At 52.0% G+C, this 27,427-nt stretch overlaps 1 protein-coding gene across 9 annotated transcripts; it reads left to right on the plus strand.

Annotated features, from left to right (window-relative positions):
* RBM10 (RNA binding motif protein 10) lies at positions 1 to 26,011 on the plus strand. Of its 9 annotated transcripts, none has more exons than XM_061409887.1 (24): positions 1 to 484; positions 2,330 to 2,471; positions 10,923 to 11,106; positions 12,598 to 12,828; positions 14,632 to 14,701; positions 16,506 to 16,579; positions 17,947 to 18,033; positions 20,113 to 20,173; positions 20,314 to 20,493; positions 20,856 to 21,016; positions 21,187 to 21,284; positions 21,371 to 21,458; positions 22,051 to 22,237; positions 22,338 to 22,477; positions 22,579 to 22,696; positions 22,787 to 22,878; positions 22,961 to 23,125; positions 24,040 to 24,189; positions 24,498 to 24,563; positions 24,641 to 24,829; positions 24,909 to 24,983; positions 25,271 to 25,377; positions 25,453 to 25,582; positions 25,669 to 26,011. In XM_061409887.1, the coding sequence occupies exons 1-24, from the start codon at positions 415 to 417 to the stop codon at positions 25,792 to 25,794; spliced, it is 2,991 nt and encodes a 996-aa protein (XP_061265871.1). In that variant the 5' UTR covers positions 1 to 414; the 3' UTR covers positions 25,795 to 26,011. The 9 variants fall into 9 exon arrangements, with proteins under 9 accessions (XP_061265871.1, XP_061265875.1, XP_061265873.1 ...); XM_061409891.1 differs by having other exon boundaries at positions 22,123 to 22,237; XM_061409889.1 differs by having other exon boundaries at positions 20,856 to 21,013.
* Positions 26,012 to 27,427: the final 1,416 nt, after the last annotated feature.

The raw sequence follows: 27,427 nt of genomic DNA on the forward strand, positions 1-27,427 counted from the left end.
AAGCTTCTAAAACGACAGCCTCGCGGGATTGGCCAATAGCTACCGCTTTTCTCGACTTGCGGGCGTTCGCAAGGGGAGCGGGGAGGTGGCAATATGCTTGCCAATCAGAGTAGGCCAGGGATGACCGAGGGCTGACAGCGACCAATAGACGGGGTTGGCTAGAGCGCGCTCCCTTAGTAGGTGGATGGTGGTCGAAGCGCCGGCTCCTTTCTCGTCGTCGCCATTTTGTGCTGGTGATCGCGGCCGGCTGGGAGTAGGCGACAGTGGGTTTCCCGGGGAGGGCAGCGCGCCTGGCGCTTTTCCCCTCCCCTCCCCCCCCTCCGCCCTTTTGCCTCCAGCCTCGGACTTGGTAGTTGTGCGGACCGGCTCGGGCAGAGCTGGAAGAGTTGGAGGAGGTGGCGGCGGGCCGAGGTGATGTCCGGGAGCCCTCCCTTGACAGCCCGGGCGCAGAAGGTGAGAGTCAACGCTGGTCGTGGGGGCGGAGGTAAGGGGCCGGGGGTGGAGGGGGTTGCATAGAGGAACCGCGAGGGCGGACTGTGGTCGATGGGTCTGGGCTTCGCGCAGAACCGACCGATGCTTGGCACAGTCTGAGCCTGGGAGAGGGTGTCTTTTTTTATTGTTTTTTGTTTTTCTCCTTTTGAGAGCAGAGGCGCGTGCGCGATTGGGGCACTGGATGGGTGCACGCGGCTTGGGGGAAGGGAGGGACGGATGGGAGTGGGCTCCTATGGCTCACTGTGTCTGCGACGCCGAACTTTTTCCGTGGAAGGCCGCTGACTGCGACTTTTCTTTTTAGCTGAAAAAGTGTGCTCCCTGCTTTTGTGTGTGACTTTGGTACTAACCAACCCATGGGGAAGTGTTCTGTGGCTCTGGGTGGAGGAGAAGGGAGATCGTCGGTCTGACTTGGATCTCTATCCTCGGAACCTCTGTCTGTAACTCTGGTTATCTATGGGGAGGGGGTCCTTACCCATACAAAGTCTTATTAGGACTGGCCATAATCCACTTACTGGGTGGGGGCGGAAAGTGCAAGGAAGGTGTGTAAGACTTGACTGCTCCTTTTCTGGGGGGGAGGGGAGGTTCGTATTGGTTACTCTGATGCTTATTCTGTGAAAGGGGAGGGGGGCCTGTGTGATTATGGCCCGTATTTTTGTGTGTCCCTGTCCGTGGTTTTGGCCCGTAGTTCTTCGGGGCTCGAGTCTGTGACTTGGGTCACTATCTGTTATGGATGCTTTTGCCAGATGTACTGAGGATTTTGTCTCTGGCTCTCATCCACTGGGTTCCCTGGTTGTGATTCTAAGTCTTACCCATCTGGGAGCAGGTAACTCTCATTCCCTGAGACTTTAGGAGGAAGAGAAAATTGATAGGAGTGTATACATGAAGGAAAGGTGTGGTGGCAACCTAGTGTTGGGCAGGTGCTGTTAACGCCAGACTTTTGCTTGCTTGTTGTTCAGAGGGTGGGGCCTGAAGATTCAGGGATACTTTGTGGTGACCCCTGGCCCGGTCACATGGCTCTCGGCCCTCCTTAGTTCTCACCGCAGCACTGAGGGTTGCCGTGAAGTGACTGCTCTCCCATTCCAGCAGAATAACACAGTGCTTCAAAACGGGCTCCAAAAGGGCTGCTTTTAACCTCTGGATAACTTGGGCCCAGAGCCCTGGGTAGGGAGCCGTCTTGGGGAACCTGGCTGTGCATAAGAGGCAGGCTCAGGGCCGAGCCAGTTGCCAAGTGAGGGCCAAAACTGTGTTGGCCCGGAACCTAGGGAGGCGGCAGCTGTCTCATTGCCAAGTTCGCCCCTTTACCCCCAGAGCCTTTCATGGTCTCCTGCCGTCTCATAGTGGGCAGCCAGCATCTTCTTGGGAGGATGAAATGGCACCTGGAAGCTCATGGAAGGAGCCTGGTGGGTGCCTGGGACTCCTGTCATGAAAACTTGTCTCCATGCCTAGTGTGCCCAATCTCAGACAAGTCGTCCAGCACCGAGAGCCCCCCCCCTTCCCGGGCAAGTAGCTCCAGGCTTGAGCTTGTCTACCAGTCTCAGATGGCAAAGCCGTGATCCCAGGATGGGTGGCACCACCAGGTCTCTCTGCAGGATGCTCCATGCCTGCCGAGGGCCGTGCTATTTCCAGGGTGGCCGGCTCTAGCCTCACGTTTATAGGGAAGGGAAGCAGCAGGCCAAATAAGGGCTGCCTTCCTGCTCCAATCCTCAGGAGCCCTAGGAGTTGGGATACAGTGTTGCTGGGTTTGGGGACAGCAGAGAGCCTTGGCACCAAGTGTTTCTCAAGGAGACCCTCTCTGCCATAACTGCCCTGACCTCTTTCTTCCTTCTGCTCTCCCCAGAGTCCCTGCAGGAGGCATCACCCAGGCTGGCAGATCATGGTGGCAGCACTGGGGGTGGCTGGGAAGTGAAACGGAGCCAGCGGCTGAGGAGGGGCCCTAGCAGCCCTCGCAGGCCCTGTCAGGACATGGAGTATGAAAGACGGTGAGTTCCCCTCTAACCCCCACCCTCCCCCAAGCAGCTTAGGTTTGTCCCTGTGTGAGAATTGATCCAGGAAAGTGCTTGGAGGGGGCATCTGGGCAAGAAAAAACCAAACAGTGCTGCAGATGATTGGTTTCTTTTCAGCAAACATGTACTTGGCACTCAAGAGCCAGGACATGTACTGGGCTCTGAGAGTGCATTGATAAACGAGACAAATAAGATTGCAGCCTTCTCCTCACTTAGGGTCTCACAAGGGAAGCCACACAGTTTCTGGTTGATAGGTGCCACGTGTGGTTGCAGGGCGGGAAGGGATCAAGAGAAAGGGAGGCATGGAGACCGATGCCCAGGTTTCCACTTTGGATGACGCAGGTAGGTATGGAAGGTATGGACAGCCACCGCAGGACAGACAAAAGTGGGTGACAGGTGGGCAGTTGTTGGGTTGTAAGTGCCTGTGGATTCTCAGGGGAGAGGTGTGGGCTGTAGCTTTGGGTTTGAGGGATGGATGGGGGAGGGGTTGCCTTCAGAGTCAGAAATTTGCCCAGAAAATGTATGGGGCAAACCAGGTCAGATAGTATTACTCAGCCACGGCCTTTTTAAGATCTGGGATTCAGGGACAGGATGGGCTGAAGTTGGTGTGGACACTCTTATCCAGTTATTTTTAAACTCAGGGACTAACCAGAAACAGTTGGGACACTTGGTAAAATACAGAGATGCCAGATCATACCTTTACCATACTGGTGGATCACCTTACTTGATTCTAATGTAGATGATTCATTCCTGATATTTAAAGATTGTATAGAAAAGTAGACCTAACTGTCCCAGAGAGCCTCTATCAAAAGTCAGTAGGTTTATGAAAAAGTCAAGGAGGAAATAATTTTTTTATTGCCTTACAGAGGGTTTCTGCTACCACCCCCTTTTGAAAAATGTAGAATTATAATGTTTTGGTTTCTGAAAAGTGATGAGCCCGAATTTGAGATGTGGTTATCATCAGGTGTTATTCAGCCTTGACCTTTCAAAATGTCTTGTGAAAGGCATTCGATTTTGGATGGTATTCAATAGAAGTGCTGTGTGGCAATTTCTGACTTTGAGTAGGTAGCTTACTTGCCTTAGACTTCATTACGAGGTAAAGCCACTGGCTTTCTTTTGGCTTTTAAAGAACCTCAAGTGCAAGGGTTTGAGTTAATCATACTTTTCCAGTTCAAGGTACATTTCTATCACAGATTGGTACAAGACCACCTCTTGCCATATTTATTTTTTCCTGTTTTATTTGCAATTCCCATAGCTGTAGGCAGCTGCTGTGTTGTCTTTGAAATGTATCCTTCTAAAATATGTGGTTTTGTTTGGAGTGTTTTCAGTTTACACAAATGACAGAATGTTAGTTTTAATTCTGTTTCCTGAGCTTTATATTATTCAGCACTGCATTTTAAAGATCTGTCTATATTGCTACCTGTATGTTAGTGCTTTGCTTCTAATTGGTCCCAAGGACACCATGGGGTGTGTCTGCTGCCTCTTATTTAATAATTCTCTCAAGGGTGGATACCTGTTCTTAATTTTGGTGTGCTAAAATTCATCACTTTTTTGTCTTAAAATCTGTCCTTTGCAAAATCTTCTCTATTCTTATCTCTGGATCCCTAACTTTATTTACCTTTTGCATTCAGGTCCTTAAATCCATCTAGAGTCCACTTTTAAATATGTTATAATGTAGGTTCTGGTTTTATTTTCCTCCATATAGTGGTCAGTGTTCCTAATATCAGCCCCAAAATAGGTCATTCTTTCTTTATTGATTTGTGGTACCTCATCTCATCTCAAGTCCCCTCATGTACATGGACCTGTCTTGAGTGGTCTGATTTGTTGCATTGGTCTTTTTGCTATTCTTGTGCAGAACCTTAGTGTTCTGTGGCCTTATAGAATGTCTTAATAGTGCCTATTCTGCTCTTATTTTTTGAAGTTGACTTAGTCATTTTGTAGCTTTATGTAAAAAGTTATCAAGTCTTTCTAAAAGTTCAAGAACTTTGAGATTGCATTAAATTTATATACTTCAGGAGAATTGTTATCTTTGTAAGTAGTCATCTCATCCTCTTAAACAGGTCATAAATACCTACAAGGTTCATTTAAAGGACATAAAAATCTGAATAAACCAAAATACAGGTCTTGGGTACTCCTTTTTTTCCCCATTGATGTATGGTTGATGTACATTATTTCATGTGCACAGCATAGTGATATATTTTGAGAGGTTACATTTGATTTATAATTATTACAAAATACTGGCTGTATTCCCCCTGCTGTCCAATATATCTTTGTAGCTTATTTATTTTATTCATAGTTGTTTGTACCTCTTAATGCTCTCCCCTATCTTGTCCCTCTCCCTTTCCTTTTCTCCACTAGTAACCACTAGTTCTCTATATCTGTGAATTTATTTCTGTTTTGTTGTGTTCACTGGTTTTAATTTTTAGATTCAGATATAAGTGATATCATACAGAATTTATCTTTCTCCGTCTGGCTTATTTCACTTAGCATTAATACCCTCTAAGTCCATGCATGTTATTGCAAATGGAAAAATCCCATTCTTTTTTTTTTATGGCTGATTAATATTCCTGTGTGTGTGTGTGTGTGTGTGTGTGTGTGTAACACATCTTCTTTATCCACTCAGTTTATTGGTGGACACTAATAGGTTGCTTCCTTATCTTGGCAATTGTAAATAATGCTGCTGTGAACATTGGGGTGCATGTATCTTTTTGAATTAGTGTTTGATCTTTTTTTTTTTCAGATATATACCCAGGAGTAGACTGTTTTTAGTTTTTTGAGAAGCCTTCATACTGCTTTGCACAGTGGCTGCACCAGTTTACATTCCCACCAACAGTGTATGAAGGTCCTCTTTTTCTCCACATTCTCAACCAGCATTTGTTGTCTGTGTTCTTTCTGATGATAGTCATTCTGACAGGTGTGAGGTGGTATCTCACTGTGGTTTTAATTTGCATTTCTCTGATGATTAACGATGTTGAGCATCTTTTCATGTGCCTCTTGGCCATCTGTATGTCATCTTTGGAAAAAATGTCTATTCGGGTCTTCTCTGTTTTTAAGTCAAGTTTGTTTTTGTTTGTTTTGATATTGAGTGTATGAGCTGTTTATATATTTTGGATATTGATCCCTTATTGGTCGTACCAGTTGCAAATATTTTCTCCCATTCAGTCAGTTGTCTCTGTTTTGTTGATGGTTTCCTTTGCTGTGCAAAAGGTTTTAAATTTAATCTGGTTGTGTATTGTTTGTTAAAGTAATTCAGAGGTGCTTCAGTAGTTTTTATTGGCTATTTTTTTCTTCTCAAGCTGGTATTTGCTGGGGTAAATGAATGCTGTTGATTTTTGTAAATTACCTTATCTCTGCTGTGTTCTCTTGTTATTTCTACTCAATCATTGTTGATTTTGATTGTCTTTCTAAATCAGTCCAGGCCTGATAGGCAACCTCCTTTGCTTTGGCATCAAGTGTGATGTGTACTGTAGGCTCTTAAAATGTAGTCTTTAATAAGTCAGGAAAATTCTCGAATTTTGGTTTGCTAAAACCGATCAGAAATGAGTATTGAAGTTCATAATTACATGCTTTTTTCTCCTTTTGTCTATCAACTTCATAATTGCATTAAATTGTATCCTTGATATTCTTAAGGTATACCCTCCTTGATCGTGGTATGTATATGTATGTTTATAACTCCTTATTTTGAAAAAACTTCAGATTTACCAAAAAAAATTGCAAGTACAATGAACTCCCTTAATCCTCTACCCAGAAGCACTAACTGTAAATATTTTGCCGCATTTGCTTTGCCTACTTACAGACCTATTCCTTCTTCTCTCCTCCTTCCCCCTCTCTTTTTTTCTCTTCCCCTCTCCCTTCCCCTCTCCCTCTCCCTTTCTATACATAACACCTTTTTTTCGGAATCTTTTGAGTTAGTGGAAGACATGAGCAGTAGATACTATAGAAAATACTACAGTTCCTTCTACTTTCTCTTTCATAATCACAGGATACTTATCAATATCAAGAAATTTAACATTGATTCAGTACTTTTCTCTTTTAAGTCTGTTTTCAGATGTCATCAGTTGTTCCAAAAACGTCCTTTTAGGACATTTATAATACGTTTTAATAGTTGATGGGGTTCCTCTCCCCATCATTAGTCTTTTTTTAAACAGAATTTTCATGACACTTCTAAGTTGTTTCTTGTCCTTTGCTATTATAAACAGTGTCACATTGAATACTATTTCTGTATACATACTAGTGCTTCAGCACATTAAATTCCCAGAAGGAAAATTGGGGGTCAGAAAGCATATAGATTTTTAGTTTTGCCAGCTATTGCCAGGTTCCCCTCCATGGGGATCATTCCATTTTCACTCGTACCACCAATATGAGAGTACCTGTTTTCCATACAGCCCTGCCAACAGTTTGTTGTTAAACATTTGGACTTCTGAAGATTTGTTGAGTTAAAAACATTTGATCACAAGATCTTCCTTAGGGAAGAATTTCAAATAATATATGTAGATACTCCCCACTCTAGGAGGTAGAGATTAATTTTTCCTCCTCTTGAGTGTGGGCTGATCTTAGTGACTTGCTTCTACAGAATAGAGTGTAAGGGAAAAAGAAACTTTACAGCAGACCCCACCATAACCAGATGATCGAGTTCAGCATCACCAGTAGTAAGTCACGTTGATAGCACGCACCTGAGATGTAGTGTGATCAAATGGGTGGCTCAGCTTTGTTAACCTCGTCTAAATAACAAGAACATATCAGCTATACCCAAGTTGAGGTACATTCCACAAATTACCTGACCAGCGTGCTTCAAACCTCTGTCAAGGTCATTTAAAAAAAAAAAAAAAAAGAGGCAAGACTGAGAAACTTTCACAGGCCAGAGGAAACTAGAGGCATGATAACTGAATGCAGTGTAGTGTCTTAGATTCAGTCCTGGAACAGAAAGAGGATAGTAGTGGAAAAATAGTGAAATGCTAATAAAATCTGTAGATCAGTTAACTTTTTTGTTCTGACAAATGTACCATGGTTCTCTTAACATGAGGAGAAACTGTGTGAAGTGTATATGAGAATTCTATTATCTTTGAACTTTTCTGTAAGTCTAAAATTATCATTTTTTAAAATAAACTTTATCATGATTAGAAACTTTGGGACTTCTCTGGTAATCCAGTGGTTGAGACTCCACACTTCCAGTGCAGGGACATGAGCTCGATCCCTGGTCAGGAAACTTAAGATCCCACATACCTCAGGGCAACTAACTCACACCTTAACTAGAGAGCTCAAATGCCACAACTAGGGATAAGCCTGCATACTGCAACAACTAAGAGCAAGCACAGCCAAAAAATTAAATAAAATTTTTTAGAAGATTAGAAACTTTTGTACATCATAGAACACTATTCAAAAGGATGAAAAGACATTCTAAAGAGTGGGAGGATGTGTTTGCAAATCATATATCTTATAAGGGATTAATGCCCAGAATATATCAAGAACTCCTACAACAGTAACAGAAAAACCTAATTCAAAAATGGGCAAAAGACTCAAATAGACATTTCTTCAAAGAAGTATAAATGACCAATAAGCACATGAAAAAAAGGCAAAGTAACAAGTGTTGATGACAATGTGGATAAATTGGCAACTGTATCACTGGTAGGAATGTAAAACTGTACAGATGCTATGGAACACTGGCAATTCGTCAAAAAATTAAAGTTACCATGTCCTACTCTTTGCAGCCTCATGGACTGTAGCCCACCAGGCTGCTCTGTCCATGGAGTTTTCTAGGCAAGAATACAGGAATGGGTTGCCATTTCCTACTTCAGGGGATCTTTCCAACCCTGGGATCGAACTGGTATCACTTGTGTCTGCTGCATTGGGCAGGTGAATTCCTTATCACTGAGCCACCTGGGAAACCCATAGGATTCAGCAGTTCCACTCCTGGGTATGTACCCTGAAGAACTGAAAATAGACTCAAACAGATACTTGTATACCATTGTTCATAGCAACATTATACACAGTATCCAAAATAACCAGTAGGTGAAAATGTTGTCAACAGATGTGGTAGCCATAAAAAGAAATGAAATTCTGATACATTCTGCAACATGAAGTCAACAGATGTGGTAGCCATAAAAAAGAAATGAAATTCTGATACATTCTGCAACATGAACCTTGACAGCATTCTGCTGAGATAGTATGCCAGACACAGACTTCCCTGGTGGCTCAGACGGTAAAGTGTCTGTCTACAATGTGCGAGACCCGGGTTCAATCCCTGGGTCAGGAAGATCCGCTGGAGAAGGAAAAGGCAATCCACTCCAGTACTATTGCCTGGAAAGTCCCATGGACAGAGGAGCCTGGTAGGCTACAGTTCATGGGGTCGCAAAAAGTTGGACACAACTGAGCGACTTCACTTACTTATATGAAGTGCATAGAAAAGGCAAACTTACAGGGGAGAATAGAGGTTGCTAGGTGGGGTGGGGAATGATTATTTAATTAAAGTATGGAGTTTCTGTTTGGGGTGATGAGAAGTAGTAGTGATGATTATACAACATTGTGAATGTACATTGTGCCACTTACTGAGTTGTACCCTTTAAAATGGTAACATTTTTGTTAATTATGTATATAATTTATCACAAAAAAATATTTGGGAAAATACACAAAAATAAATTTTAAGTGTTACAAAAATGAACTGTCCAGTATAGTTTTAATTTTCATCTTTTGTTGAGTGAGATAGAGCATCTTTTCAAATATAAACCATCTGTACAGTTGACCCTTGAACAACACAGGTTTGAACTGCACGGGTCTGTTGATATACAGATTCTTTTCAGTAGTAAATACTACAGTGCGCCACAATCCATGGTTGGTTGAATCCGAGCGTGTAGAGGAACCACAAATGCAGAGGGTCGGCAATGAGTTATACTCGGATTTTCAACAGAGCAGAGGGTCAGTGCTTGTTCAAGGGTCAACTGTATTATTTTCTGTAAATCCAGTTCTCTTTTTCTTTTTTCCCCATACCTTTTCCTTGTTTATTGTCTGTCTTGACTTGGCTTGTGATGGTTTTTGTTTTTCTGTTTTTGTTTTTTTCCCAAACAGATATGTTTTATTTTTATATGGTCAGATCTGATAGCTTTTTCTTGTATGGCTTCTTGATTTGGGTCACAGTTTTCCCCATTTCAAGATTATTAAAAAAAACTAACTATCTCATGTTTTCTTCTTTTCGTCTTTGGTTTCATTTCTTCCATTTAAATCTTTGACCGATTTCAGATGAATCCTGGCCCATTGGTGTGACATATAGTCATAAGATATTGCATATGTCTAGGTATTTAACCTTTTGATGCAATTATATTTGGAATCTTCTGATTCTGAACAGTGGCTCTCTGAATATCAGCAAGGTATTTATTCCTGAATATTAATTTCTGAACACAGCATCTTTACTGATTTATTTGTAATGATTTTTCCATTGACTCTCTTAGGCAGAGGCAGATACATCCTCATATCATCTACAAGTAATAGTAATTTTACCATCTCCTTTCCAGCTTTTAATCTCTTTTTTCCTTTGTTTAATTGTTTACTAGCTAGTTTCTTAGAATAGTAATTATGGTGTTGATAATGGGCATTCTAGTGTCATTTCTAACCAGGATTACGATCCTGCTAGTAGTAGTCTACGTTGATGTCCAATTTTTCTTCTTTTAAGTAGATACGTATTGGTTGCATTCAGAATACTGGGAGTTCCCTGCTGGTCCAGTGGTTAGGACTTAGTGCTCTTTAGAGTCATTATTTTATCAAAAGAGAATTATTGGGCACCTGCTGAGTATTAGGCACTAAGCTAAACTTTGGGAAATACAGCAGTGAACCAAACAGGCACGGTCCCTTCCCCAGACTCATTCTAGTAATTTTTTAAATCACCAAAGAAATGCACATTAAATCAATGTTGAGCTAATTATTTTACAGTTATTTCAGTAGGAGAAATTTTAACAAAACAGCTGCCAGTGCTAGCAAGGTGACCATGAAACAGAGGGGCAGAGTGGTGCAGTGCCCAAGGAGCTGGAGGGAAAGAGGTCGGCAGGGACCTCAGCCCACAGGACCCTGCAGGCCTTGTAGGATCTTGGTGAGCGTTTTGGTGTCTTTAGAATAAGAGGGAGCCGTCGGAGGAGAACTGTGGTTGGGCTTGATTGGCTTTGCCTTATGAAACACTCACTTGCTTTGAGGGTGGAGAGAATGAACTGGAGGGGGCCTGGGTGGGGGGTGAGGAGACCAGGCAGGGGGCCACACCTGAAGGCCCAATGAGGGAATGGAGAGGTGAGGAAGGGAAGGAGAGAAGTGGGCTGGCTTTGAAGGAGAGGTGGTGGCAGCCTGGGGATTAGGGGTTGGCCTTAGGGATCCCTGTAGGGGTGGAGCTGAGGGCCTCTTTTGGAAAGGACTGCCCTCATATTCTGCTTCCCATCCTTCTTTCCCCAGAGGGGGACGTGGAGACAGGACTGGCCGTTACGGAGCCACCGATCGTTCACAGGATGACAGTGGGGAAAACCGTAGCCGGGATCATGACTACAGGGACATGGACTACCGCTCATATCCCCGCGAGTACGGCAGCCAGGAGGGCAAGCATGACTATGATGACTCATCTGAGGAGCAGAGTGCAGAGGTGAGGGCTGGGGGGCCGGCTCCTGCAGGGCCTCGATCTGGCTGCAGCCCCGCGTGCAGTAGCTCTCCATTCCCATGCCTTCAGACTGTGCTCAAGGGCTTTGCCTCACCTGAAGGGTCTGTCCCCACTCCCCTCTCTGACGGCTCCTCTCCCAGGTTGGGTCTCCCTGACCTCCATGTGCTTGGCTCTGTACTTCTGAGGTCCCCTGGCCACCACCTCTCTCCCTTCTTCCCTGTTCTTCAGGGTTCACTGCAAGCCCTCTACTGCCTGCTCCCAGCCAGTTTGGGGACCCAGCGTCTAGGGTCAGGAGGGCACCTGGATGTCACGTGGGTATCAGCAAGCAGAGTGGCTCTGGGAGGCTGAGTGTGGGCATTCCCAGTGGTGGCAGAGCCCCTAAACAGAAAGGAAAGCCCCGTCAGGACTGTCCTCTGAGCTCCAGCTAACCACTTCCATATTGGATAGTTAGCCCTGGCCTGAGGGGGAGGCATGATGCCCACCATCAGGGAGCCCCCATCTGAGGGGATGAAGCAGCCTTGCCTTATACGAACCCCAGGTTGAGGGGCTACTCAGGGCCCTGGTCCACACAGGCACAGAGGAGTGGGAAGGGTACCCTTGCAACCCCAGCCCTGGGAAGCAGAATATGGGTGGCCAGCCACCCTCTGGGGGTCCAGCACAAAGACCCCCATGGTGGGCAGTCAGGCTTCCTTGGTGGCAACTGTGAGCTGTGCCTGGATGTGTCCAGAGCACTGGGTGGGCCCTGGGTGGACCAGGAAGAGTGGAGAGTTGAGTTTTCTGGCCCCTGTGAGGGCAGGATGGGCATGGACCCAGGCCTGCCTTGCTTAGTGCTGAGCAAAGGGTTTGGGCAATGCCCAGGAATCCAGTGACCACACCCTGTTAGGAAGGAGCGTGGTGGTGACGGAGGACTGGCCTGGCAGAGGATCAGGGACCGAGGGGCAGCGCTGTAGTCCTCGCAGTCTTTGCCAGCTCTTGCTGGCTGTCTCTGGCCGAGGTCTTAAGCAATTCCTAAACCCACAACTTGGTGACAGGGCCCAGGCTGGGAGTCTTAAGTGACCTGTGGCCTTCTGTGGCACAGGGAACAATTGTGCTTGTACTAGCTGAGCTGACGAGGGAGGAGGGGGCAGAAAGAGTGCAGGGTTTAGTGTGCCAACCTCCAACAGTCTCTTCCCAGGGAGGTCTCAGTGGTGTCTGCTCACCTGTCTGTGGGAGTTCCTCCCCCACACCAACACTGCCACCTGCTTCTCCCCCACTCCCCGTCAAAGCAGCCCCCCAAAGCATCTGAGGGAGAATTTCCAATCCCAGGAGGATTGCAGTTCAAGGCCTGCCCACCTTGCCTGCCCTGAGCCTTTAGCCGGAGCCCGCCCACCCCTGGCTTTCAGAGCCTGCCTGCCTCGGAGAGCCAGCGGCCAGCCCCTAGGCCCACCCTCAGACTGACTGCCCGCCTGGTGTCTCTCATCTCATTTTGTTGGCCAGGATTCCTACGAGGCCTCCCCGGGCTCCGAGACTCAGCGTAGGCGGCGGCGGCGGCACAGGCACAGCCCTACCGGCCCGCCAGGCTTCCCCCGAGACGGCGACTATCGGGACCAGGACTATCGGACCGAGCAAGGGGAGGAGGAGGAGGAGGAGGAGGAGGAGGAGGAGGAGGAGAAGGCCAGTAACATCGTCATGCTGAGGATGCTGCCACAGGCAGCCACTGAGGATGACGTACGTGCTCCCCATGTCCCCGGGCAGGCGGCAGAGCAGGAGGCCAGGCTGGGTCCCCTCCAGGGCCCTCAGCCCCTCCCTTACCCCCCACCTCCTCAGCACCTTTCAGCCCTTCTCCCCCCAGCCCTGTCCCCCCAGCACTGCTCTGCCCCTGGGGTAGGCCCTGTCGTCTCCTAGGCTGGAAGGGAGGAGCATGGCACAGGCTGGTTTGGCCAGGGGGCTGCGGCGGTGGCTGTGGGAGGGAACAGAGCATTCCTTCCATACATTCTGTTGGTGATCCATCCCTTCTGCATATGTCGATCAAAGGCCAGATGCTCACCAGGCCCGCTGCCAGATATCGCTGGTGGCAGAGGTGATGTGGAGACCCTGCAGGCTGGGGAGGCTCTCCATGGGATTTTCTGAGGTTTTATTATCATTCCCTACCACCTGCTCTCTTTTGCCAGCAGCCCCAGATCTCCTCACTGGCACAACCACAGAGCCTTGGGTCCTCCTTCCTTCACTGCTGTTGCAGCCTTCCCACCCCGTCTGCCTGTGTGACATTCCCTCCCTGTCCGTACCGACTTCCCTTCGTGAGCAGGAAAACCCCATGGGGGCCACTAGAATAGCCTCCTCACTACCCTACCCAGTTCTCCTCCTCCTCCTCACGGCCTGTGAAGGCTCCACTCAGCTCTCCCCTGAAACCTGCTGGCTGCCTGTGTTGTTGCAGAGAAAACTCCACCTGTGTGTCTGAGAGCTCTCAAATCTGGCCCACCTGCCCTTTTCAGGGTCAGGCGGTAGCTGCACGCTCTCATTTGTGGAGGATCTGTCACATGGTGGGCCACATGCACCGCCACCTTGCAGAGAAGGTCCTCTGTGTTTTTCATCCTACGGATGAGGAGGCCAGGCCCCTGGCAGCTGGCCCCAGTTCCCACAGCCAGCAAGTGACAGAGCAGAGTTGGGGTCTGAACTGGGCAGCTGAGCTCCAGAGCCCATGTTCCAGCCATTTCCTGAGCCCTCCCTGAGTATTGCGATCCTGATCTTCTGTGTATCTCTCTTCTCCATTCTCATGTGTGCCTGTTGAACCTCCAATCTGTTGCTGACCCTGGTGAGGGCACTGAGGCCCAGAGGCATTATGGCCACTGGCCCAGAGTGCCCAGCACAGGCATCCAGTTGTTGGCAAGAGGCGCCACTGGCCTCAGGACCCTGCCTCACCTGGTCCAAATCCCAGGTTGCATCTGCAGCTTCGCCTGGCATAGGTCATCCAGGAAGCTTTCCATACCCCACAGCTGTGCCTTTTGGTCTCAACCCCAAGTTCCCATTCTGTTCGTGATCTAGTGCCCATGGCTGGGCTTTGCTCAGACCCCAGTTCTTCCCAGTTTGGGGCTTGTGTCATGGGTCTCTCTCAATGCAAGCTGGAGGGCAGTCTGTTCATGAACAGCCAGGTTTGCGCCCCAGCTTTCCTCGCTTTGTGGCTGCACTAAGCCTGTTGGCAGACCACCCATGCCCACCGTTCTTGAGCTGCTGGCTCACTTGCTCTTTTGACATTCTCCGCCCCTGAAGGTCCTTACACTGCCATGCTTCACCTTGTAGCCCACCCCTTCCTTCCTTTAATTCCCTCTGCAAGTCTGGGTCTGAAAGCTGAGACTGGGTACTGGTAGGGGGCCGGGGCTGTGATCACTGGGGGAGAATCTCTGAGAGAGGGAGTGGATACAGTGTGCGCACAACCCCTGTGACCCCCTTGGGGTCCCGGAGACCTCCAGCCAGCCCCTGGTACCCACAGCCTCCTTGTGCTGAGCCTGCCCCAATCCATATCACCCCATACAGATCCGTGGCCAGCTGCAATCCCATGGCATCCAAGCGCGGGAGGTCCGGCTGATGCGGAACAAATCCTCAGGTGAGCTTTCGTTCCAGTACCCTCCCCTTCTGCTGGCCAGCCTCAGCCTCCGAGTCTCCCTCCTGCCTCTGCCTTCTCCCCCATCCTCCCCACCCTGCCTTCCTGCCACAGCTGGGAATGGGCCACTTGGGGGTACCCTCTCTTCTCTCACCCCTCCTCCCACCCTCCTCACAGCTCTGGCCAGGAGCCTCTGATGCAGGGCTGTCGGGGAGGGGGTGCAGCTGTGAGCTGTGCTGAGTGCTCCCCAGGGGCAGGGCCAGGGCCAGGCTCCGGGGATCGTCCTCTGTGGGACTCTGAGAATCTGAGACGGTAACCCCATCCCCCTCATAGACTCCCTTCCTTCCCTCTTCTTCTCCTTCCCCTGCTCCTTGCTCTCCCTGACACTGTTCTGGTAACAGCCTCTGACCAGAAAGTAGGTCCCACCCATGTGTCCCAGGAGGGGAGGCAGGGGATGGCTCTTGTCCAAGAGTGCATCCCAAGGAACAGCCCAGGTCGCTGGCCTTGCTCGTTCCCTCCCTCCCTCTTGCAGGCTGCTTGGAGCTGGCCTGAGGTTAGTGGGCGGGGTGGGGTATCTCTGCAGGATCTCCGGCCCCAGGCTACCCAAGTCAGGCCCAGTGAGGCCTCGCTCTGCCTGGGCTTCTCTCTCCATCTTCAGTCTCCTCCCCACTCCTCCATCTGTGTGTGTGTCTGTGTGTGTGTGTGTGTGTGTGTGTGTGTGTATCTCTGTCCCTACCTCTCACTCTCTCTGTAATTATACCATTTCATCCTCCTGTGCATCCTAACGGTTATTCTTTTGGAGATCAAGCATGCCCTGCCGTGTCTAAGCCCTCCCAGTGTGTGCACCTCCAAAGGAGGAGCTGCTTTCCGGTGGCCTCAAGCCCTGGATCCTTCTCCCAGCCCTGGCCAGGCCTGGAGTCTCTCTTGGTAGCATGTTGGTCGTGCTCTGCTGCACTCTAGCCAGGCTGGCAGGATTCTGGTCTCCCTGGGGTGGTGTCCCAGGTGCAGCCTCCTCTGTGGCCCTGGGTGCTCTTACCATGGCCCTAGATTCTTAAAGGTCTCCTTGGACCACCTGGCCCCCATTCTCCTGCCATCTTGGAGGACGTGGAGTGGGGTGGCTATAGTCTTCCCAGCTTGGCCCTGAGGTGGCTCCCTGGGGAGTCCCACCTTCCCTGCATGGTGGTGAGGCTGAGGGGGACATTGTGTCCCTGACTCCCCCTGGTTCCTAATGGTCCTGGAGCCTCCCCAGCCTCACCAAGCAGCCTAGCCCCGCTTCTCTTTTGCTCCTTCCATTACACACCTGTTGCGGGACCCCTCCTGGGCTACCCTGGCCTCGTACTGGGCCCCACCATTCCAGTGTTGATTCTGGCCTAGGTGAAACCATCAGCCTGCCCCTCTGCCCTCCTTCCTTCTCTGGAGACAGACCTCTCCTTGTACCTTTTCCCTCCCAGCTCCTTCTCTCCGTCTCTGTCACCCCAGGCTGTCTGGGCAGGTGTGCCTGAGCCCCCATCTCTGTCTTTCTTCCCAGCTACCGTGTGTATATCCCCCGCCCCCAACTCCTCTCCGGCTGTGTTTTCCTGCCTCCCTTCCTCCCTCCTTCCTGCCCCTCCCGACCATCTCCCTGGCCTCCCACACCCTGGTCTTTCTCTCTTTGCTTTTCTCTCTCCCTTTCTTCCTTTTTCCTCTCTCCACTTCCCTCTCTGCCCCCCACCCCCAGTCCTCTCCCCTCGGGTCCCGCCCCCGGGAACGCCGTGTGTCCAAAGCTGTTGACTAACCCACTGCGTCTGTATCTGAATGCTGTCTCCAGGTCAGAGCCGGGGCTTCGCCTTCGTCGAGTTTAGTCACTTGCAGGACGCTACACGATGGATGGAAGCCAATCAGGTTGCTTTGCCGCACTTGAACCCCCCCCCAAACAAATACTACTTTGTAATCGAGCGCTCCCCATCGCCTGATTCTTACGGACACAGTTCCCTGCCCTGTGGTCCTGTGTCCCATCCCCCCCAACCCCTCTCTCTACCCCTTCCTGACCCTCACTATCTCCTCTTCCTGTCTCTCGCTACCCACTGGGCTTCCCATTAAGAGCCCACACTTGCCACTGGCCCTTCCCGCTGGTCAGGCGCTAGCTCTGCCTCTCCTCCTCTCCCAGCTGAGTTTTCAGAGGAAGGGCTGCCTTGGGGGTGGTAGGGGGGTTTTTCCACCCAGGTGCCCACTCCCCGGGGGACCACCCTGCCCTGGGGTGAGGCAGAGCCAGGACTTTGTTTCACTCAGGCACCACTGCAAGTCCAGCTGCTGGGGAAACTTAGTTGTTGGCATACTAACTAGCAAGTCCCGTTTTGCCAGCTCTCTCCCTGTGAGCTCGGCCCTGTGATTTCCATAGGACAGGCCAGCAGGGTTCTATTGATCTAAAGTACCAGTCAGGGGTCATAGTTTCATTCACCAGGACTCACTTTGGAGCCCCACCCCTCCCACTGTACCTGGCCCACCCAGGAGTCTCCAGTGGTCCTGCCCTCCCAGCAAGGAGTCTTACTGTCTGGAAGGGAGGGGAGCTCACTCCCCCAGCCTGGCATGGGCTCCTAACCCAACAGCTTTGGGGCCTTCAGAGACCCAAAGCTTCTGCTCACCCACCCAGAGCCCAGCTCACTGCTATGGGGCACTGTGCCTCGGGCTGGGGGAAGGGGAATGGGGCGATGGGGCAGTGTGGCGGCCCTGGGGCCATCTCTGCTGGTCCACAGGCTAGTGGGCCCAAGGACCCAGCTGGCCATGGGAAGACAGCTTCACTGCAGGACCGTCCATCTTTGAAATATAGCTCTTTCTTTCTCCCCTTCTCCAGCACTAGTGCGCGTGCGCTCTCTCTCTCTTTCTCTCCCCTCCTCTCCCTCCCCTCCCTGTCCCCCCTCATCCCAAGTGTAGCCTGTGTAGTGCTGGCCCTGGGTGTGGCCTGGCAGTGTTAGGGCTGAGTGGGGGTTTGCCGCACTGTCCGGCAAGCTTCGGGCAGCCGAGCACTGTGTGCCTGGTGGAGTGTGTTCACGTGTGCGTGCCTGGAAAGGCAGCAAACAGCTGCGCCCGAGGGCTGTGGCTCTTTCCCTCCCTCCTTCCCTTCCTTCTTCCCTTGTCAGTTCTCCGACCTCCCTCCGTTCCCTGTCCCTCATCCATCCAGCTGAAGGGCTCGCTCACTCTCTTCTCCTGTGCTGAAACGGTGCGTGGGGCACTGCTGCCCAGGCCTCACTGTGCTCTGCTTTTCCCCGCAGCACTCCCTCAACATCCTGGGCCAGAAGGTGTCCATGCACTACAGCGACCCCAAGCCCAAGATCAATGAGGACTGGCTGTGTAATAAGGTACAGGGGCAGTGGGCAGCAGGTGCCGTGGATTGAGACAGCCGTGGCAGGGGTGGTGATGTGTCTATCTCCCTGGGGCCTCTGAGTGGTGTGGGCATGGAGGAACTGGCTCAGTTCCAGCAGCACCGCTCATTGCCTCCCCCCGAGCCCCCTCCTCGTCTACCCAGTCAGCTGCCAATTCATACTGAGCTTTCACTCAGTGCCAGGCTCTGCCCTCATGCAGCACGATATTGCCTGAGGCCCCAGTAGATGTCACACAGACGTTTATGTGAGTGACTAGTGACGGTGAAGCATAACATGGTGTATGAAACGTGGGCATCAGAGCCAGACTGGCTGAAATTAGACTCCCTCAAAATCTCCCTTGAGGTCAGAGTATTGAACCTCACTTTGCCTCACTCTCCCCATCTCGAAAATACAAATGCTAAATACCCAGAGGTGGTCAGAAGGATTGAAATGCAGTGATGAGAGGGTAGCACTTGGAACAGCACCTGTCAGCTGTTGTCCTGAATAACGTGTAGGGTGTTCTGAGAGCTTGTGTCAGGTGACCCAACCCCTGACAAAGCCAGGTCCACGGAAACTGACTGTACAAGCTGTAGGTCTTTGCGGTCATGTTCCCTGGGAGGAGGCTGAGGCTCAGAGAGATGGAACCTTGAGCTGTGTGTCTTATTCCTGATCATGGGCTGTGGGTGCCACCGTGGGTTCAGGTCTCCCCTCAGGCCAACCTCACCTCCCACAGCCGGCTGGCAGCCCTGAGACCTAAAGGGAGTCCTGAGAGCTTGCAGGGGGCCCCGAGCCTCTCCCCAAGAAGAATTCTGCCCAGTAAAGTGGAGCCGGGGGGGGCGCCTCTTTGTTTGAAAATGAAAAGAGTAACACCAGAAGGCAGATGTCCAAACTCTCCGGAGAGAGTGACAGGAGGACTCACTTCATCTCTCCTGTGTTTTCAGATACTCCTTGAAACTAGGGCAGTCTGTTCTTTCCTCTCCTTTATCTACCACATTGCTCTCTGGTCTTGTCACGTCCATCACACAAATGCCTTCCATTGCCATTCCCACTGTGCAGGCCGGTCCTCACCCCTCCAGACAGTTGCCATGGGCCCCTCTCTGGTTTTCTGGCCTCTTGCCTGTCTTCCACTCCCTCACCTTTGGCATTCCTCACACCCACTTCTGACCATGTCCCTTCTTCTCTGCCAAAAACCTGCACATATCTGAATGTGAGTGTGATGCTCCTCTGGGATCTAGTGTCACCTTATTCTCCAGCCTTGGCTTTTGCCTTTCTCCCCACCCTCCTACACCAGCTACACAAAATGTCTTGTGTCCTCTGCTAGCAAGTGCTTCCCAGCAAAACCAAACCTCTGGGCCTCCCAGGTGAAACAGCCATGTGGACTATACCCAGCTGAGTAAGCTGGGCCTCAAGGCCCACTCCTCTCCTGGAGTCCCTGGTGGTAACCATTTCCAGACTGACCTGCTGCCCCTCTGTGCTACATCTGCTCCCTACTGTTAGGCCGCATGCTGCGGAGAGCCTGGCATGGGAACAGTGCTCAGGACTTGACCGCGGATCAGAGACTGAAATGTGGTGAAAACTGGGGGTCTCCAGAGGCTGCAATACCCAAGGCAGATTTATTTCTCAAGAGTGGCAAGATCCAACCTCGAGATGAAGGGATGAGGCCTGGCAGGAGAGGGGCTACTGACTTTTTAAGGATAGAAAAGTGATGAAGGTTTCTGAGAAGGAAAGTACGTTCTGGGAAGAGGAACCTACTAAAAGGACTTTGGAGGCGGAAACGTCTCTGAGCTGGTCCCTTGGAGGAGACAGCAGTTGGTAACAGAGGTGTGGGGTGGGTTACGGACTCCTGAGTTGAGGGGTGGGCGCTGAGGAGAAATTTGAAACCATGTAAAGAGTCGTGTGTCTGAGAATGATAGCCATTCCCCAAAGCCCTTTGCTCCCCACTCCCCCGACCCTGGGACCTTCCTGGGGCATGGCGGGATCCCTGGAAGATTTCTGGATCCATGTTTGGAGGGTGCAACGGAAAGCTCCCACCCCCTACCCCCTGCTGCCTCTGACAGCCTGGCCTGTGCCTCACAGTGTGGCGTCCAGAACTTCAAACGCCGCGAGAAGTGCTTCAAATGTGGGGTGCCCAAGTCAGGTACGGCCTTCCTACCTCCCTCTTCCTTGGGACATTGTGGGGAGAGGGGCAAAGGGTGACGGACCACAGCTCTGGAAGGAGGGTGACCTGCCTGGGAGCTCCTTCCCGTTTGTCACCGGCCTCTCTCCTGATGCCCCTAGCAGAGGCGGAGCAGAAGCTGCCCCTGGGAGCGAGGTTGGATCAGCAGACGCTGCCACTGGGGGGTCGGGAGCTAAGCCAGGGTCTGCTGCCCCTGCCACAGCCCTACCAGGCCCAGGGAGTACTGGCCTCCCAGGCCCTGTCACAGGGCTCGGAGCCAAGCTCGGAGAACGCCAACGACAGTGAGTCCATCGCTCCTTCCTCTCTGCCTTAGGGTGTCTAGGCTGGGCTCCCCGAGGCCAGAGAGACGATGGTGACCAGGACTTAGTCTTCCCGGGGGTCCAACGGGTTTGGAGTCAGACACATAATGTAGGGAGAGCAGAAGAAGAGCATTACCAAACTCTACTTGAAGGGTGTGTTGAGACGATTCTCACCAGGCAAGTGGCTGAGCTGGGACTTGGGCTGACAAGCAGAGAGGAAGAGGTGGGAGGAAGCAGCAGGTACAAGAACATGGAGGCCAGGGATAGGAAGCAGTGGGGAGCCGGCAGAGGGCAGGGCCGGAGCAGGTTATCCGTGCTCCCTAATGCTGGGTCCCTTCCCACAGCCATCATTTTGCGCAACCTGAACCCACATAGCACCATGGACTCCATCCTGGGGGCCCTGGCACCCTACGCAGTGCTGTCCTCCTCCAATGTACGCGTCATCAAGGACAAGCAGACCCAACTGAACCGTGGCTTCGCCTTTATCCAGCTCTCCACCATCGTGGTGAGGGCGGCACAGGGGGGGGCCGGGCAGCCAGAGTCCCGGCCCCCAGGGCAGGGAGGAGGGACCCTGACCCTAGCTCCCCAACCGCGGCCCCAAACCTGGAAATGGGGCAATGGAGCCGGGGGCCTCCCCGGGCCTGACCCTTCTGCCCTGCCCCCCCCCACCCTCAGGAGGCAGCCCAGCTGCTACAGATCCTGCAGGCCTTACACCCACCACTCACCATCGACGGCAAGACCATCAACGTTGAGTTTGCCAAGGGTTCTAAGAGGTCAGGGCCCCACCTGTGTCCCTTCTCAGCCTGCCCCCCAGCTTGGGGCCTCCTGTCTCACTTCCAGTCTCTGACATCCTCCCCAGGGATATGGCCTCCAACGAAGGCAGTCGCATCAATGCTGCCTCTGTGGCCAGCACTGCCATTGCCGCAGCCCAGTGGGCCATCTCACAGGTACTCAGAGACTCCCCTCCACCCCAGCTCCCCCGTACCTGGGCCACCTCCACCCTCCCGCTCCCTCTCTGCAAACAGGAGGGCTGCCTTGCTGTAGCGGCTTCCCGTGGACCAGAAACCCTCTCCCAGTGGTTGCCGGTGTGGGCTGCAGGGGCCTCATGGCAGCTCCATTCCCCAGCCCCTCCTCCCAGGCTTCCCTTTCCAGGGCCATGCAGTTGCTTTTCTCTTCTGTTTGGTGGTCATGTGTCATTGTGAATTGTTTCAACTTTTTTTGATAAAAGGGAACTTAGAAGTGGCTGTAAGAAAATTGGGAGAGGAAAATATAGGAGGGGAGGGTCTGACCCCCAACCCATATAACACGCAGCGCATCTAGCAGTGTCAGCTCTGGGAGTGTTTTGCCACATGTCATTGTTCCAGTCTTGCTTTTGTCACCACCCCACTCCACTGTGGCCCGGTGTTCCTTGTCTGAAGGCTGCATGCTTTCTGTCAACAGACAGATACTAGCTTCCCTTGTGGGCAGATGCCTCTTAGCCGGTTCCCCTCCCCTCTACACCACCTCCTCTGCTAATGAGCCCCTCCCACTGCCCCTCAGGCCTCCCAGGGTGGGGAGGGTGCCTGGGCCACCCCCGAGGAGCCAACGGTCGACTACAGCTACTACCAACAGGATGAGGGCTATGGCGGCAGCCAGGGCACAGAGTCCTCTCTCTATGCCCATGGCTACCTCAAGGGCGCAAAGGGCCCTGGCATCACCGGAACCAAAGGGGACCCGGCTGGAGCAGGTGAGCGTCAGCGTCTCCCCCAAACCCACAGTGGGCACTGGCATGCCTAGGGTCCTGGGTCCTGCCATTCACATTCTCTCTTCTCCGTTGCCCTTCCCAGGTCCTGAGACCTCCCTGGAGCCTGGGGTGGACTCTGTGTCCCTACAGGCTTTCTCCCGTGCCCAGCCTGGTGCCACTCCTGGCGTCTACCAGCAGTCAGCAGCTGAAGCAAGCGGGAGCCAGGGCGCTGCCAACAGCCAGGTGAGGGAAATAAGGGGGAGGGGTCCTTGGGGGGCTCCTGGGTGACATGGGGTCACTGGCAGACACTGAGCCTTGTTCCCTGTTCTTGCCCCCATGACCAGTCATACACCATCATATCACCCGCTGTGCTCAAGTCAGAGCTCCAGAGTCCCACCCATCCCAGCTCTACCCTGCCACCGGCCACGAGTCCCTCTGCCCAGGAGTCCTACAGCCAGTACCGTGAGTAGCCACAGCCTGCAGCAAGGGGCGGGGGGCTCCTTCACAAAGCAGCAAGGTGTGTGACACCCCCCCATACTTGTCACTCCCCAGCTGTTCCTGACGTCTCCACCTACCAGTATGATGAGACATCTGGCTACTACTATGACCCCCAGACCGGCCTCTACTATGATCCCAACTCTCAGGTGATGGGGCAGCCTGGGAGGGGGTGGTGTCTGCTCCTCAGCATCTCATTCCTCCCTCACACACCTTCTCCCATCACCCCAGTACTACTACAACGCCCAGAGCCAGCAGTACCTGTACTGGGATGGGGAGAGGCGGACCTATGTCCCTGCCCTGGAGCAGTCAGCTGATGGGCATAAGGAGACAGGAGCGCCCTCCAAGGAGGGCAAAGAGAAGAAGGAAAAGCACAAGACCAAGACAGCCCAACAGGTGAACACTGGGAGCCCAGCAGTCACTGTCTGTCCTTTAGGTGTCTTCTGGGTAGTATCTGTGCTTGAGAGAGACCCGGCTCCTGGTCCGGCTCTGCTCTGCACTGTGACCTTGAGCCAGGGCCATCTCCTCGGTACACGGTGGGGCTGTCCATCTTCCTGAGGTGGCCACTGCCATCCAAATGCAGCCTATCCACTTTCCTGTCCCCTGGTGGGAACCTTTGTGCTGTTGGTGACAGTGTGGGCTGGTCTGTGCACACCTGAAGCCAGGCTAACCCTGCCTAGGGAAATAGATGCACAAGTCTGCTCCTATGGGCCTGAACCCCACCTGATGGTGTGTATTCATCTGTCTGTGTATACACATGCCAGAGAACTTCTTCCAGGCCCATCAGGGGGTGGGCAGGAAAACAGCCATTGCAGTGTTCTGTGGTGGTGGGCAGTTGGAGGGAACCTCCATGTCTTGTCTGAGGAGGAAGAGTGTGACAGTCTGGGTGCAACACTTAGAAGCAAGAACTTCGTGTTCCCTTGATAGCCTGGTAAATTCTAAAACTGATGGTGTGCCTGGGTGGGGATTGGGCATCAATACAAAATGTGGCGTAGAATCACACCTGTTAATTAAAATTGTATGCAGAGCAAGCCATTCTATGCATTTCAGAATGATGAGAACTCATAGCGACCCTAGTGGTGTGGACACCTATGAGGAGAATAGGGACACAGCAAGGGAGGGGCTTGCTGAGGAGCACTAATGACAGGATGACAGAGAAATGGGGACTTTAACCTCTTCCTCTCTCTCCTTCCACTTGAGGCTGCAGGGCAGGAAGGGGCGGGCTGCTACAAGGGCAGTGGTTGGAGTTGGTGACCCCAGCAGTTGGTAGATTCCTAGGAGCCTCACCGCCTCACCACCCTCATCCCTAGATTGCGAAGGACATGGAACGCTGGGCCCGCAGCCTCAACAAACAAAAAGAAAACTTCAAAAACAGCTTCCAGCCCATCAGCAACTTGCGAGATGACGAAAGGCGGGAGTCAGCCACCGCGGATGCAGGCTACGCCATCCTCGAGAAGAAGGTATGTTGTGGCCGTCCATCTGTGCTCTGTCCCAAGGCTTGTCATCCCTTTGGTCCTTCTGTGGAGTCCCTGAATTTCCTTGTCCTTCCACCCCTGGTGCTTCAGATGGTAAAAATCTGCCTCCAGTGCAGGAGACATGGGTTCTATCCCTGGAACGGGAAGATCCCCTAGAGGAGGGCATGGCAATCCACTCCAGTATTCTTCCCTGGAGAATCCCATGGACAGAGGAGCCTGGCGGGCTATAGTCCATGGTGTTGCAAAGAGTCAGACATGACAGAGCAACTAACACTTCCACTTTTCCACCTCAGGGAGCACTAGCTGAGAGACAGCACACCAGCATGGACCTCCCAAAACTGGCCAGCGATGACCGCCCAGTGAGTGCCTGGGGCAGAAAGAAGGGTGGGGGGCTGTGAACTAGCCAAGCCTGACCTCTTGCCTTCCCCTTTTCCAGAGCCCACCTAGGGGGCTGGTGGCAGCCTACAGCGGGGAGAGTGACAGTGAGGAGGAGCAGGAACGCGGGGGCCCAGAGCGGGAGGAGAAGCTCACCGACTGGCAGAAGCTGGCCTGTCTGCTCTGCCGGCGCCAGTTCCCCAGCAAGGAAGCGCTCATCCGGCACCAGCAGCTCTCCGGGCTCCACAAGGTGACTGAGGGAGGCCTGGCAGGGAACCTCAGCCTGGCCTGACCTGGCCGCTTCACTCTTCTCCTGTCCTCCTTTACAGCAAAACCTTGAGATTCACCGGCGAGCCCACCTGTCAGAAAACGAGCTGGAGGCACTTGAGAAGAATGACATGGAGGTGAGGTGTGACCCACTCCCCGGCTCCATCCATCAGTCCCTTGCCAAGCACCCCATCTGTCATGCAGGCAACTGATGCGGGCAAGTTCCTCAGCTAGACACAGCCTGGCTGCCATCAGCCACCTCACATCTGTCCCCATGCACAAGCTTCTTCCCAACTACCCCGTGCAGGACCTCAGACCTGTTGGCCAGATCTCATTCCCTGTGGGCCCCCCACCCCAGCTGTGCCCATGTTTCCTGCAAAGAGCTGTCAGCCCTTTCATTCTCACACACATAACGCTGTTTCAGCAAATGAAGTACCGGGACCGCGCAGCTGAACGCAGAGAGAAGTACGGCATCCCTGAGCCACCGGAGCCCAAGAGGAGAAAGTACAGCGGCATGTCTGCGGCCTCCGTGTGAGTATCCAGGGCCAGGTGGGGGGTGTGGGGCCAGCAGGTCTGCCGCTCACACTGTGCCCCTGTCCCCTGCAGGGACTTTGAGCAGCCCACACGGGATGGGCTGGGCAGTGACAACATTGGGAGTCGCATGCTCCAAGCCATGGGCTGGAAAGAGGGCAGTGGTCTGGGCCGCAAGAAGCAGGGCATTGTGACTCCCATTGAGGTGAGCCTGCTGGGATCCCGTCCCCATCCTCCAGCACTCTCCACTGTAGCCTTGGCTGACTAACAGAGTTTTCCTCCTTCACACAGGCCCAGACACGGGTGCGGGGCTCTGGCTTGGGTGCCCGAGGCAGCTCCTATGGGGTCACGTCAACTGAGTCCTACAAGGAGACGCTGCACAAGACAATGGTGACCCGCTTCAATGAGGCCCAGTGAGCAGCTGCAAGACCTACTTATACTTGCATCAGGTGTCTAGCGTGGGGCGGGGGAAAATGAAATGTTGGGTGGTCAAAGCGAAGCCTTGCACCTGTCTACCAGCCCTACTCCCCAGCCAGAGAAGCTGTGACCAAGTCAAACTTTGAGTTGCAGACTTTTATTGGAAAACTGGGCTGGAATCACCCTTGTTTTTGTAATAAAAGCTGAAAAGTCTGCAGCTTGTGTCTCTTTCTCATGTCCCAGAGTGGTCTGTGGCCCATGCAGACATGGGGACATAAACACAGATAGACAAGGCTTTGTCGGGCTGAGGTGGGTGGCAGTGGTGGCATTCACAGTGATTTTCATGGTGGCTCCCAGCTTGGTGAGGGTTGGTAGCAGGACATGGTGTTCTGGCCTGTGCCCCAACATGCAAGATCTGGTCACAGCGCCTCACCATTTTGGGTCCAGCAGGTTAGACTGTACCAGGAAGTCAAGCACCACCAGGGTACTGTTGGGCTTGTCCCTCCGGATCAGAGATAGGACGAGGAACCCCCACCCCCTGGCCTTGCCACCCCACAGCTACACTTGCTGTACAGTCAGGAGGCTAAACTGTACTTGGCCCTCCCTAGGTGTGGGGACAGTGCTTGAGGGCATTTCTAAGTGAATGATGATGGGTGCTCTGGCACCAGTGAGCCCTGTGCTCTCAACGGGCTGATGACCCCAGAGCCATGGAGATAGAGAAGTCAACCTGCCAAACTCAGGTCCCAGGGATGCCCCACCATTTGGGCACACCCACGTCCCAGTCTTCTCCATGGCTTTTACCACAGTGCCCTACCACTCTGGTCATGCTAACCAATCTACACCCTGTGATTCACAAATACATGTGTGTGCTCTCAGCACAGGTCTGAGTGCAGCAGAACACAGCTGGGCCTGCCCTCTCTGGGCCTTAGGGGGCTGGGCTGTGCAACAGGGCCAGGAACTGCCCCTCCCCCAAACATACAAGCTCTGAGATAGGAAGGGAGGTGGTGTAGGAATAGCAATTGGCTCAAAGCCCCTCCCCCACCAATAGTCTGCATTGAAACATCACCCTGCACCAGTGGCAGGGACAGATGAGAAAGATGGGGCCCCCTAGAAGTGGGATGGTGCTGATCTGGGGTGGGGGTGTTGGCCCAGTGGGAAAGGGAGAGGAAATAGGGACAGAAAGAGGCCACCTGAAAGAGTGGCTTTCAGTCTGGAGACACCCCCATGTTCCCTTCCCTGTTGCAGTTCCCCAGAGTGTAGCTCCCAGGAATCCCATGTCGAGGAAGCCTCATACATGGCTGGCAGTAGTCAGTGGTACAGCCACTCTGGAAATATGGCTGTTTCATAGAAAAGTACACATAAGGTTACCCTGTGAACAAGAAATTCCATTCTTAGATGCAAACATGTCAACAAAAGGACTTGTTACATGTATTCACAGCAGCTGTGTTCAGAATAACCACAAAATGGGAACAACCCAAACATCCAGCAAGAGGAAAATGGATAAATTGTATATTCATATAACAGAATACAACCTGGCAATAAAAAGTGACAAAATCACTGATACAAAAATCAACACAAATGAACCACAAACATGTTGAGTGAAAAAAGACATAAAAGAAGAAACATTGTTTAC

The sequence above is a fragment of the Bos javanicus genome, chromosome X (genome assembly GCF_032452875.1).
Source record: "Bos javanicus breed banteng chromosome X, ARS-OSU_banteng_1.0, whole genome shotgun sequence".
Classification (NCBI taxonomy): domain Eukaryota; kingdom Metazoa; phylum Chordata; class Mammalia; order Artiodactyla; family Bovidae; genus Bos; species Bos javanicus.

Coding starts and splice junctions, on each gene's coding strand:
- RBM10 (XM_061409887.1), top strand. CDS start 415: ATGTCCGGGAGCCCTCCCTTGACAGCCCGGGCGCAGAAGGTGAGAGTC. Junction 20,174..20,313: donor ATGTGGGGTGCCCAAGTCAG/GTACGGCCTTCC, acceptor TGATGCCCCTAG/CAGAGGCGGAGCAGAAGCTG. Junction 20,494..20,855: donor CTCGGAGAACGCCAACGACA/GTGAGTCCATCG, acceptor CCCTTCCCACAG/CCATCATTTTGCGCAACCTG.